The following is a 13421-nucleotide window of genomic DNA, read 5'->3' on the forward strand; positions in this document are numbered from 1 at the left end:
CAAAAGCCACTTGTGGTTTGGTGCACAGGGAGGTCTTCTCCCTCCCACAGCCCACGCAGGATCATTACCACAGGGCTGGAAGAGACAAAGCAGAGGTGAAAGGATAAACAGCTTCAAACTAAACCATGGCATGACCCCACGACATGCCTGGCATGGACTGCTGACCTGGCAGCTGGCTGTGCTGCAGGGCAGGCATGGTCCTGCATCACCCAGGGCACTACCCAGGACCTGCAGCACCGTGGCTGCAAGGCCTGCCTGCACCGCATGGGAAATTCCCATCCTGCCCTGCTGGACCATGAGCCCTTTGGGACAAGAATTCCAGAAACTCCAGATTCTCAAGGCCAGCTCACCGTGCCCTGCCCACAGCAGGCTGTCAGCGGGGCACCCAGCCAGTCACCTCTGCCAGTGCTTGAGGGAGCAGAAGCAACAGCTCCCTCTTTTCTCCCGGAAAAACCCTTCAATGCTCTTGTGCAGCATCGGCCCATCAACCCTGCCCCAGAACTGCCCTGCCACCGACCTTTGGCTGCTGTGAGCATGGTGGAGGCCAGCTCGCACTGCTGTGACTCCAGGTGCCCCAGGGTGAACCAGCGTGGGTACCTGCTGGGGACCACTGAGACCAGGTGGTGAGGGTGAGTCACATCGCCGGACGGTGCTGTGGTCTCCAGGACAGGCAACCTGAAGGGAAAGCAGGAGGAGGCAACATCAGACCCAGCCCAGCCCAAGCTTCACCCCGTCTCCCTGAGGTGCTGCCAAGGCGAGGCAGGGGCTGCCTGCAGGCAGCTGCCTGCAGCAATGCCTTTGAACACATCCTGCTGCTGTGCATGTGTGGGGCTCCCAAGGCTGCGTGCTCAACACATGGGCACGGGGATCAATCTCAGACTGACTTGAAAGGGGGAGAAAGATCCGTGGAGTGATTTATAAACTTGCAAGGAAAAGCACAGACCTCAGAGAAAACAAAAAGGAAGAAAAAAATAAAATCCCTCCTCCCCTCCTGCTCCTTTCATGTCAAAGCACCCAGCAGAACTCCTGACTGTATCATCTGGTTCTTCTTAAAACGCTTGGCTATGATCAGAAGCAGCAGCACATTTCCCCAGGGCCTCTGCAGCCAGGTTAGGTTGCCTGATTTTGTGAGCATATCTAAAAGCCTGGAAAACCTGAGGGAGAAGCAAGCCTAAAGAAAGGGAGCAAGAGTCTCACATCACCAGCCTAAACTCCTGAGTTGGTGCTGTTGTTGCTAACTTGATGGCTAATTATGCAGGAGGGAAACCACCCTGGACATGAAGAGCATCCAAGTGTCTCTGCTCTCCTGCTTGCAGGCTTGAGGTAACCACAAGGCAGCAGAAGCCCAACCTTTCCAGCCCTGGACATAGATACCCCAACACAGGGAATCCTAGCTGGGAGCAGGGGATGGGTACTAACAGATGGCATCCCTAGGGCCCTTGGTCTTGTTTGATGGCCAGAGGTCTCAGGTCTGGCAGGACATGGTGTCTCCACAGACCACAGAGGCCCTTGGCTTCTTATTAGGGCTGAGCAGCTCTTCCCAGGATAGGGGGATTTCAAACTTTCCCCCAGTGTTGGGGAGAGATGACCCATGTCACTGCAGAAATGCTGCAAAAAAGGTGATGCTCTGGGCCAGGACTTTTAACAGTGGTAGAGGGAGAGAGCACTGGGATGCTCTGGAGTTGAACAGTCCTCCAAGCATTGACTTGTTGGGGAAACTCCAGCCTTTCCAGAACCCATCCCTGTCAAAACAGTGCAGTACATGAGCTGATGTCTGAAGTGCGTCATGCACAGGGGAGGGAGATGGGACAGCTCTCAGCATCAGCTGTGTTCCCAGTCCCAGAGACAGAGATGCATTTTAATGGAGAGCAGAGTGCAACTGTGTTCTCCACCTGGCTCTGCGACACCCTGGAGCCTGGGGCAAACCATCCGCCCATCTGTGCCAGGGTAACAGCCCGTCTTGCAGGCAGGGAGGGCTGCAGGGTGCCCGAGGCCTGGCAGACAGAAGGCAGATGACAGCTCTGTGTGTGCCTGGGACCCGCAGGCAGAGGATGCCTGTCACAGGGACAGGCAAGTGGTGGTCCAGCCTGGAGCGAGGGGGCCAGCAGACATTATTGGACCCATGCAAATCCATACGGATGGAGCTGATAAACTAGGAATCATCCAAATGGAAAGCAGGAACCTCTTTGCACTGCTGCTGTGCCCAGTGGCCCTACACACTACACAAGATCCCATGGATGGCAAGCTCCAAGCCTGTCTCCACTCTCATCCCTGCTCTAAAGTTGCAAAGCATCCCAGATTCCCACCAAGCATAGGAAAGAGACAAAAAGGGGGGCAGAGACAGAATTAAACATGCACCAACCTCATGGCCCGCAAAGCCAGCTTGTATGCCAGGTCAGCATCATGGGGCAGCAGGGCAGAGAACAGGTATTTGGCAAAGGTGTGCATGGGGACGCTCTCCCGGTGGATGACTTCTCCCAAGCCGCTGAAGGGACCACCTAGGTAGAAGCAGAGCCCATCAGCCATAATTAGCACAGCAGGATCTGTGGCTGGGGTTTGCACCACCCCAAAGCTCTGAGGATCTGCTGTTCAGCTCCCTGGCATGTTACTCAAGTTGGACCCAGGGCTGCTCTTTCCTTTTCTAAAAGAAAATAAGAAACTGAGCCCACGTGCTTAGCACCCTTCTCCATATTGCCTCTGAGTTGGTCTTTTTCTAGGGATGCCAGTAAAGGCTTGCTTTGCTAGGCGATGGGGCAGAGCAGCCATGCTAGAGTCTCTGCACCACATCCAGAGAGGAAGAAGCACGATGGGCATAAATTTTGAAAAGGGCACCTCAGAGATGTTACCAACACTTGGCTAAGACACAAAAGTCAGCTAGATGAACCAGGTCCCCACCTTCCAGCAGCAAGATGCACTGCTTCCGCAGGGTCTGCACCAGCACCGGGTCCAGCTCCAGGTCCTGCAGCCGGGCAATGATCTGCTCCTCATTGCGGCACACCTTGTCCTGGGCATAGAGACCTTCAGGCATCACCCTCTGCTGACCCATCCCCATCAGGGCTACCTCTAAGGCCAGGGACAGGTAGGACTCGCCACTGTCTTGGCTGCCAGTCACAACGGGCACATGTTGATACACTGGGGGTTTGGAGTCCCCAGCATCTGAAAGGAGGGAGAGGAGATACAGTGGGGTTAGAAGAGTCTTCCCAGATAGCAGAATCATTGCAGAGAAAAACCTCTCACTTCAGAAGACCTACACTTCTCTTCCTGCCTGCTTTCAGTTACCCAGAAACAATGGATGAAAGTTCTCTGAGGGAGATACGGGCTTCACCCTCCCTTCCTGCTCTCACTAGGAGATGCAGGAGACCCAAGACATGTGCAACAGTGCACAGCTGACACCAGAGCCTTCCCCTGGACCAGCATGCCTCATCCCTGCTCTGCTCTGGCTGCAAACCCTGGGGCTGGGAAAACTCTATTTCTTTCTACTCACTGCCTTCCTTGCCTGCACTGCAGCTCTGCCCTGGCTGCTCCTGCCAGGGCAGAGAGGGGGGACTCAGAGCCCAGGTGTCCAGAGCCCCAGATCTGCACCCACCTCAGCCACAGCCATCAGGAAGAGATCCAGGAGGAGCACTTGGTACCTGAAATTTCAAGGCAATTTTCCTCTTCTAATCTACAAGCTTCAGTCAGGGTGAGAAAGAGGCAGCCGATGGGGTTCAGAGGGTGGCCTACCCAGCCCTCCAGGTTGGTGATGGTTGTTGCTCCTCGCTGCAGCAGCTCTGGATAAAATAGAACAGGACAATGGTAAAAGTAAGGAATTTAAAGACAAGTTCCGCACCCAGAGAGGCTTCTGAGACCAGAGGACTTTTCTTATCCCACAACTTGGGTCACAGGGACCTCCAGGGCCAACTCTGGCATGGTAGTTCACAAGGGCAAGGAGTAGCAAGGAGCAGCCACCCTGCACAGATAACTGAGGGAGCAGGCACACACACAAAAAAAGGTGTCCCTAAGGCCACATAAGATGCAGCAACTCATTCTCTGTTCCAAGAGGACATGAGGGTCAGCAGAGTCCCTCTATAGGTCCGTAATGCCAGACCTGCAGCTCATGGACTGATTTGCAGTGGTAACCTGAATGTTTTGGAAACACAAGCAGAAATCTCTCCTGAGATGACAAAGACTTCCAGTGATTCTTAAAAACTCCATCTTTTGGTGATCTCAAGCTGGCTGAGCTGGCAAGGACCAGAAGTCGCTGACCTTCAGCAGTGCTGCAGTAACTGACCCCGGCTCCCTGCCAATTGCAACTGCAAAAGGAGGAACACTGGGCTTGTCTCCTGGAACATCTACTCAGGAAATGCAAGGTGGAAGTAGCACACACAGCCAGTTACTGCTGCTCTGCAGTCAGGCAGCTCCTCTTTAATGCAGGCAGCACTTGCCTGGGCAACCCTTACAGGCAACCAGACACAGTGACAGTGGGAACAAGAACATCCCTACTCCAGCAGCCTGAAGACAGCATGTGGGCAGCTCTGTCCTTAGCATGGGGGTGTCAACCCAGCTTGGCTCAAGCAACTCAGTTTGTCTTCCTAGGACATGAGCAATCCTCTGCAGGGCTGCCCACCCTCCACTTCTGCCACTCTGAATGGGGCAGCACAATTCTTGGAGGTGGAAAAGACTTTTCCAACCAACCGAGACACCCCGGCCAGACATCACAAGACACTTCTCACGTAGCTCTACTCATACCTTTCTTCTGATGCTTATATATTTCCAGCTGCCTTTGCTGCTGCAGTCGCAGGGTGTTGATTATGGCAACAGTTAGTCGGAGAGCTTCTCTAGGATAACCGTGGGAGCGCAGCGCATCCACCCGGGCACAGGCTGTCGGGACGTGTTCTGCAAGGCAAGGAACAGGGGCACGGCTGAGCCAGAGGAGCACAGGCATTTACAGGATGGTACTCACGGGGCCTCTTCTACTCATCTTCCCCACACCCCAGCTAAACTCTTGAATTCATCCATTTCTCCCTGCTCCTGGAAAGGATGCCTACCAGGAATACTAACGGGACTCCTGCCACATTCAACCCACAGCAGCCACGTCAATACCTAAATCCCCACCTCCGCAAAGATTCTCTAATGGAAGCCGTTCCAACACACCATTGCTGCAATACGACAGCTCCAGCACAGGCTGTTACAACCTTGACATTCATTTCTCCTAAAATCTGCATGGCTTATCCCAACTTCTCTCACTGCTCTGCCCCCAAACACTTCTTGCTGTCCTGTCCCACATCTCTCTCTGCTCTCATGGCACAGGTGATGATACACAGGGTGAGGCTGGGCATCCAGCACTGTGCTGGAGGCACTGGAAGACTTGGGGTGATGCTTTGAACTGATTCCTTAACACCTCCATGGAGCGAGCTCTGCAGACATCCTGTCTCTTCTGCAGTTCTCCTACCTGGTGTTTTATTATTAGGAACAGTTGCACGAAACCCCCTCCCAAGACTCACAGTTGCTTAGGAATTCATCTGCTCCTCCTGCTTATTGCTCACCTGAAATCACAAGCAACTGTGGAGAGGATTATGACTGAGTGAGAAATTAGCAGGAGCAGATGACATGACATGCTGCATAACAAGCAGCAAAAATCCCATTTTCTTTCAAAATGTCCTACCAAGGGGAGAAAAAAACCCAGGCAAACACAGAAGATCTGAAGGTATGGTAGAGGGATAATTTCTACTCCTGGAAGAACTCAGAAAGCTCTGAAAATGCAGACAACCACCTCCACAAATGGGGTATCCACATCCCAAAGGTCACCCACAAGGAATACATGAGGAAGAGATTTCAGAACAAACACATCTGTAAAAGAGCTTCTTGTTGCTCCCTCTTTTCATTTGCTAAATGGATGAAATATTCATCTTCTCGCTGAATTCATCACTGGAAGTTGCTGACAAATCACACTCCTCTCCCAGCACTGAGTCCCTGAAGAGGTGCCAAGAAAGCAAAAGCGCAAAATCCAAAAATCATGGCAAATACATCAGAAAAATAACATGCACCAACCAGGTGGGGAAAAGGGCCCACCAGAATCCAGATTAGGCTCAGGACAGGGGAGCTGTGGCCACCATGTCCATTCTAGATGGAGTCCATGGATGTGCTAACCCAGCACTGCTGTCTGTGGCTGTGTGGGAAGGAGATTTGCTGCCTGCAGCTGCCCAGAGCAGAAATATCCTCTCCTGCTCCAGCTAAGGTGTCCCAGCAGCCTTCATATGGGCCCTTCCTATCTCCTGGCATTAACAGCAACTTAGTGCCTGCTACTCCAGAAACTACATCTCTAGACAACTTTAAATATTCTCTTTCCTGGTGGCAGACCCCAGCTTCTGGAACGGATGACAGTGCAGTGGTGGGCTTTGACCTGTTCTGTGTTCATATATTCAACTCTTTAACTGTAGGGTAATCCCCCTTCCTGAAGGTGAGTGGGGACTTGTGTCTCCCATTCTGGGGTCGGAGGGCTGACAGCCACACCAGGATCCCCCCAAAGCCCTTCATGACACTCGTTCTCATCCCAGACAAGGAACTGTTGAGGGTCTGCAGATCTGCCCAGGGTCATGACTTTGCAGGAGAGAATTTGTGTGGCTTGAGGTACTTGGGCTAAAAGTCTTCAACACGGGAGGGCTCTGGGCTTGCCTGGCCCAGCATGCCTTAAGCTCACACGGGGCTTAACTGTATTGACGGCTAATTGCCTTTCAGGGAAGACTAACAAGAGGGTGAGAGCAGGAAAGAGAAAATCCAGAGGATACAGTTGTGCTTTGCAGTCAACTTTCAAAAGACTTTAAGTGCTCAGACCCCCAGTACTGGAAACAGTGAGAGCTTGCTCTGGGGACAGCTGAACACTGGCAGGATGAAAAGGGACATGATGAGCTTGGTCCAAGCTGCCCAAGAGAAGCCCAGACTGTAAATATGTGGAGATTGCTCTAAGGACCGTGGCTGGGGTTTGGATGGGCATCAAATTCTTCTGCTCATCCCATTCCTCAGGCCAAGGGCCAGAGCAGCAGTTTCAGTCTAGGATGCAGAAACTTGCAACGACCCAGGGTAGCCTCGGGTGACTCCTCTCCACGAGCAACCCTACTCATACAGGCCATGCGAGGGGCCGCTGGTTTGGATGCTCACCCAGCCACAGTGGCTGTCCCTGGGAGTTGAAGAGGAGGCTCTCGCCCTCCCGCTGGTAGGAGGGGGACATGTAGAAGTCACTGCTGATAATGCGCTGCAGGTGGCTGTCCTGCCAGTGGAGGTCACAGCCCTCGATCGCCCGGGTGAACACCGTTCGTCTAGGCCTGGCCAGCGAGTCTGCAAAGAGAAAAACCATCAGTGCCCTGCTGGGGCAGGGGCAGCCTGTTCCTCCTCCCAGATACGACCTCCCTGGGCAGAGCTCTGCTTTTACAATGAAAGCAAAACCTGGTCTCACCTCAGTCATTTCCGAGATGGACATGAGCTCTGGCTTTGGATCCCTGTACTGCCTACCCCATCTCTGAGGGAGACTAATGTCTCCTCAGACAGCATTGCTAAGTAACTTGCTAGAACAGCTGACTTGGTCAGAGAGGTGAGAAAAGAGGCAGGGACCACCCATCCATTTGCTTTGTGACCGCAATCCACTGTCACACACAAGGCTGATGCCTTGAAACCTGGCACTGCATTCCCTTCCCTGTGACACTGAGCACGCAGGCAGCTGCCCCAGGGTCAGGACTGGGCTCCCTCAGCATTACAGCCCTGCCAGCACCATGAGCTCTCCTCCTCTGCTCCAACACAGTCTCAGCTTCACTGAACTGCAGCTTCTTAGATCAGCAGCACATGAAGCCACAAAGGGAACCACATGAGTGTGTCTGATCTACCTCCGGGTGATGGGGAGAACCATCATCTTCCAGCAACCTTTGTGGGCTGTGTGAGAGGGCTGGAAGGGAGGAGACAGCATCATCTGAAACCCCACTGCTGCCTTGCACAGGATGTCTGCTCTCCTCTTCACAGCTGCTCTGTAACTTCATGGACATTTCTGAAGCTACCAAATGCTGGATTAGCATTTCACCCCATCCAGATTGATCAAGACAAGTGGTTTGTCATGAGGAAAAAGCCTGTCCAGAGCAACCCCACTATCACTCCAGCCACATTGGATCATGAAGGCCAAACACAGCTGGCAGGCTGCAAAACAGGAAGCCCCAAAGGGGGTGCAACACTCCATGTTAGGTCCTGCAACCCACAAGAGGGGCCGAGTTAAATGCATTCAAGGGTGGAAAACAAAAGGCACTGTTCAAAGCTGATCCAGGGAGGCTGGGTAAACATGCTCAGGAAACGATGGCAACAAGCAATTAGCCGGAATGCTGCAGGCACCCTGAGGTGGAGAGAAATTAAACAGGTGTTTGTATGTTGAGAACCAAGCCTGCTCACTTTACCAGGAAGGATTTCAAGAATCAGCTGTTCTTCAGTAATAAAAGAGGCTGGCAACAATCCGGAGCAGTATTTGCATATGCACAAACATGAACCCCAGGACACCTCCAGGACCCATGCTGCTTTCAGTCCCCTTCTTGGAGAAGCAGGAGCACAGGGAGAAGGGGACAACCCTGGCATGTGCCTTGGGAACTCCCTGCAAGTCTAAAAAAAGTGACCTGTTCAGCCCCAGCAACCTTCCCCAAATGCCAGAGCAAATCCTTGGGAGAGCTGGGAACACCACGGGGATAGTCCATAGTGCAGGACACAGAGCAGTGCCAGGTTTAAATTAAGCTGCTCCCTGAGGAAGAGCATAGGGAGGCCGGGCATGCAGTCCTGGCCATGGCTGGGGTGGCTGGAAGGACAGTCACGCTCCCAAACTGCTGCTGAGGGACTAATCCCACCCAGAAGAATGAAGTTTCCCCTGTGGTACGGCTGCTGTCCCCCTCTCCTCCACCCACTTTGGCCATGCATAATTACACCAAAGAGCAATTCCAGTGCAGCAGACAGAGGCATGTGAAGAGCAATAACTTTCAATTAATGTCTACTTCAGGCAAAAGGAAGGAGAAAGAGTGCTTAAATTTAAAGGGATCAAATGCTTTGTCAGCGGTTGAAAAACTATTTTAGCACTAAGGAACAACCCCATAACTACATTGCTCTGTCTGTGCTCTGCACTTGAACTGCGTTAACATTCCTGGCTAATGACTTCCCTGTCACCTGAATCACAGCCTTTAAGTGAGGCTCAAGGGCTGGGAAAGGGGCTCTGCACCATCTCCAGCTCCTCACTCTCACATTACAGCCAGGACTTCTGAGCTCAGCTCTGCTCTGTTGCAAGCAGTACTGTTTCGCTGTATTACCCCATGCCCAAACCTGGACACACTGTAGGGGTCTAAACTCCCCCAAAGTCAAATTGCTTTAAAATGGTCTCTAATTTGATACTCAAAACACGGGCGACTTTGCCCTGTAGCAAAGAAGTGAACATTTATATAGAAAACAAGAGACTGGGAAGAGAAATATTTTGTATTCCTATGACTCCCAGAAACATCAACAGCAGCTGAAGCAAGTTCTCTTAGCTTTGGGGTGAGTTTTAACCTGGACCCAACCCCTGTGGCTGTCAGCTGGATTTCCACTCCCTGCCCAGACTCACCTTGGCTGTGACCGGAGCTCTGCGTAAGCGCATTAGTGATGTTGGGAAGCTCGTTACCATAATTGCCATCTTCCAGGGGACAGACGTCCATCTCACCCCACTTGCGCAGCTGCCGGAGCCAGCAGGATTTCTCTTCCAGCTTGCAGTGCGGGTTTAACACCACACACACCCACAGCGCCCCTAAACAAAGCCAAGAAATCACGGAGGTGCCACCGCCATACACACAGGGCAAAGCTCTCCAGCCACCGTGCTCGCCCTGAGAGCCTGCAAGGTTCCATCGAGGTTTGTAAACTCATTTCAGCACAATGCATGGACCCAGGAGGGGGATTTACACGGCTTTTAAATAAGACGGAAATTAACTCTATCCCAGCTGAAATCAGGACAAAGTAAAACTCCTCCGTAATGAAGCTAAATTATAATCTCATGAGATGGGGGACAGTGGGGAGGAGGGAAGGAGAGAGCGGCTGTGTATGAATTTGTGAGTGCTTCTGTCTGCCAGGACAAATCTAGTGTTTGAACTACACATCAAAGCATGCTTAAAAACACCCTGGCAAGCTGCAGTGTCTGTATCTCCAAAGACTAACCTGATTTTGATCCTACCCACGTTCCAAGTGCTTTAAAACCCGCTCTGAATGCTATTTCATCTGCCATTGTTCTTCAGGCCATTTGCATTCAACTATTTAAAAAGGAGATTTGGTGTATTTTCTTTCTTTTTTTTTTCCTTTTTCAATCCCTAGTAGCCCCCAGCCTTCAGAGGAGGCAGCAGAGGAACCTGGAGCTTGGCTTGATGTCTTGCAGGCAAGAGCCCTCCCAGATGCGAGTCCTTCGGATCTCGCAAGCCAAGTTGCCCACCAGTAGGACACCCACACTGACACTCTCTGGGTCAACCATGGGACCTCACATGATGCTGATGATGCTGTCTGCTGTGTGAGAGGAAAAACCAGGACCAAGGACATCTGTGATCATTAAGATCCAGCTCATCCTTTCATAACACAGGGCTCACACTGCTGCTGCTACCTGAGCCTTGCAGACTATTCCGGGTCACTCACTGCTCTGACAAGGGCTACAGCAACCTAAGTAAGTGCAAACCCACTTCTTCTTTAGCTAATTCCATTTCTACCCAAATTTCCCTGCAAGGCTGCCAAGATGCAGCATGTCCCCTCCCTTGTGCCTCCCTGCGGGGTGGGATGGCTGTGGGCTGCCACAGCTGCAATGTGAGGTATCCTCAGGGATCCCTTTGGGCTGAGCAGTCCCTGCTGCTCCTCTCTCTGCCCATGTCAAATCCTGTCACACACGTGGGACAGCTCAGCCTCCTGCAGAAACACCCTCCCTGCCTCTCCTCCATGAGCTCAGCAGAGACCTGGAGCACCTTCCTTCTCCCTGCCCAGCCTGCTGCTCTCCCTCACCTCTCCATCACTCCCAGAGCCGAAGTTCCCATCCCAAAGTGACAGCCAGTGGCAGGACAACATCACCCAACATGCCTCCACTGCGCAACAAGGAGATTCCTCCACAAGCCCAAGCCACCTCCCTCACTGGCTGTGTTTTGAGCAGCAGTTCCCCAGCTGCACAGCCCTGCCATTGAGCCAAACAGCCCCAAGCGAGGCTGCAGTTCCGACAGGAGCCAGAGCAGCCGGTCCCCTTGCCAGACAACACGAGGCAAAACCAGGCTGAGCAGCAATGTCCTGGCCCTGGCTCCACTCTGGTGTCTCTCCGCTCCTCTGTGTTAACGCTGAGCTTTGGTGGTGCTTTTTGGGGTGCATGTCCCCAGACCAATCCTTTGCCAGCTGGAACTTGTGGACATGTCTGGTTCAAAACATTATTAAGGCATGGTGGCTGTGCATGTCTGGCTCCTTGGAGCCGCCAGGCTTGGCAGGAGAGATGTCACCGCGTCACAGCGCAGATGGTGGCAGCAGCATCGCATCCAGGAATGGGCACGGGAAAAGCAATTGCAGGCATTGATCATCAGCAAATGTCCAAAGCAGCCCTTGCCCAGTTCAGCTCCAGCTCTGCTTCCAGGACATCCCACCAAAACCCCACTTCTTTCTGATGAACTGGGGGGGCGGAGCGTGTTAAGATTTTTGTGCTGCATCATCAGCAATTAATTAATGTGTAAAAGAGGTACCTCCTTAGGGGCCCATCCTTCCCAGGGTAGGTCCATGTCACTCACTCCCAGGCTCCTGCAGGCTCCACAGGGGACACACAGACATGGCATGTTTTTAAAAATCAGATCTCGGCTCCAGAAAATGAGTCTTCCTTAAGGAAGGGGATAAAACTTCCCACCTCCTTGGGTGGCCATGAGATAAAACCTGCACTCCACTCTGGGTGTCGGGCATTCCCTTCCCATCAGCACTCCTGCCTGTTGTCGTTGCTCTTCTTCACCCACTTTGGGGCTGCTTGTGTGAAAAGCAGCCTCAGGCAGTTTCAACTCAGCGCGTCTGAGGGTGCACAGAACTTGGCTGATAGGCAGTAACAAGGCTTGGTGCTCCAGCTTCACCGCCCCCAGGAATGGGATGCACCCACTGGATTTTTGGCTCCCATAGCTCCGCTAATACGCGTTCCTCGGAAGCCTCATGACTTTGCTGCCTATTTTTGGGAGCCCTCCGAGGCATCCTTTGCATGCCAAAACATTATGCCCCTGGGCTCTCCTGCAGAAGGAACTATGTGCTGAGGAGATGGGAAGCAGGAGGGAAGTGAGATTTGCATCTCTCTCGGTCATGATAATTATCTGGGAGATATAATAGAGTAGTTTTCTGAGCCCTGTGGTCAAGTGACATCAGCTGACAGCACAAGTGACTCCTGTCCTGAGCCGAAATGCCACGCCAAGTCAGACTCCATGTCTCTTCACATGCTGCAGAAACCTTCATCTGAACTTTCTGATAGCAGGAGGTTAAGTGGGGAACAAAGCGGCAGATCACGATTAAGCTAAGCCTCTAAACAAAAATGCTTTTCAATGACGGGGCTGGGTGCAGGGACAGGGGGGTCAGAGCCTTCCCAGACCAATGGTCCTGGCTGCCGGCCCCAGAGAAGACAGGCACTCCGATCCCGCGCCCAAGTTTCCAAACCATCAAAGAAATTCTCCCGTTTCCCACAGGGTCGCTCCCCAGCTTAATCTGCTGAAATTCCCCACTGTAAACAAGTGGCCGAGATAAATAAACCCGTCTCCAGGCAGATTAAGGTCAGGCTGCACTTCAGCTGGTTTTTCATCTATTTTTTGTAATTAGGCTTTAATCGTAAGTACTAATGCGCCAGGGCAAATACTCCCACGCTGCTGAGCTCTCCATCCAGCAGGTCCTTCCTCTGGCTCCCCAGCAGACGGGGCAATAGAGGTTCAGTTGGCAGCACATGCACAAGTGAATGATCCCGTTTTTATTTTAATTTTTGGGGTTTTTTTGTAACTCTGAAATCCTGCAAAATCCTTTACATTTTCCCCAGCATAAATCCACAATCTTCTTTAAGGCTGATCTTCTTCCAAACCCACGCAAGTCTGTGATGCAGTCTTTGCTAAAATTGATGATTAATTATTAAACACGTGCCCAAAATAATTTCCAAAAGGCCCATTTTTTGCTTCTAAGTGGTGGAGGATTGTGGTCTGTGCCAGGGCTTCCCATGGCAGCTGGCAACAGGCCCCTCATCTCTCCCTTCAGCAGCAATGGTAATGCTGGCAGCTTTGGCAGTGGTTAAATGTGGTGCTTCCACTGCCCCACGTGCCCTGGCTACTGTTACCCATCCACAGGTAGTTTGGGACACCACTCTGCATTCCTGATGTCTGTTACTGGCGAACACCCTCAACTCAGAGCAGCTCTGGTCTCTCTGTGCCTCCACAACTCCT

At 52.3% G+C, this 13421-nt stretch overlaps 1 protein-coding gene across 2 annotated transcripts in view; it reads right to left on the reverse strand.

Moving 5' to 3' along the window:
- The window catches only part of ZSWIM5 (zinc finger SWIM-type containing 5), a 97326-nt gene that overhangs the window by 4927 nt on the left and 78978 nt on the right, over nucleotides 1-13421 (reverse strand). For both annotated transcript variants that reach the window (XM_048313446.1, XM_048313447.1), the window contains exons 5-11: nucleotides 9593-9772; nucleotides 7138-7314; nucleotides 4729-4875; nucleotides 3633-3770; nucleotides 2896-3156; nucleotides 2363-2498; nucleotides 518-675 (exon numbers count right to left, since the gene is read on the reverse strand). In XM_048313446.1, the coding sequence (XP_048169403.1) occupies nucleotides 518-675; nucleotides 2363-2498; nucleotides 2896-3156; nucleotides 3633-3770; nucleotides 4729-4875; nucleotides 7138-7314; nucleotides 9593-9772 (1197 nt within the window). The remainder of the gene's footprint in view (nucleotides 1-517; nucleotides 676-2362; nucleotides 2499-2895; nucleotides 3157-3632; nucleotides 3771-4728; nucleotides 4876-7137; nucleotides 7315-9592; nucleotides 9773-13421) is intronic.

The sequence above is a fragment of the Corvus hawaiiensis genome, chromosome 9 (assembly GCF_020740725.1).
Source record: "Corvus hawaiiensis isolate bCorHaw1 chromosome 9, bCorHaw1.pri.cur, whole genome shotgun sequence".
In the NCBI taxonomy this organism is placed as follows: domain Eukaryota; kingdom Metazoa; phylum Chordata; class Aves; order Passeriformes; family Corvidae; genus Corvus; species Corvus hawaiiensis.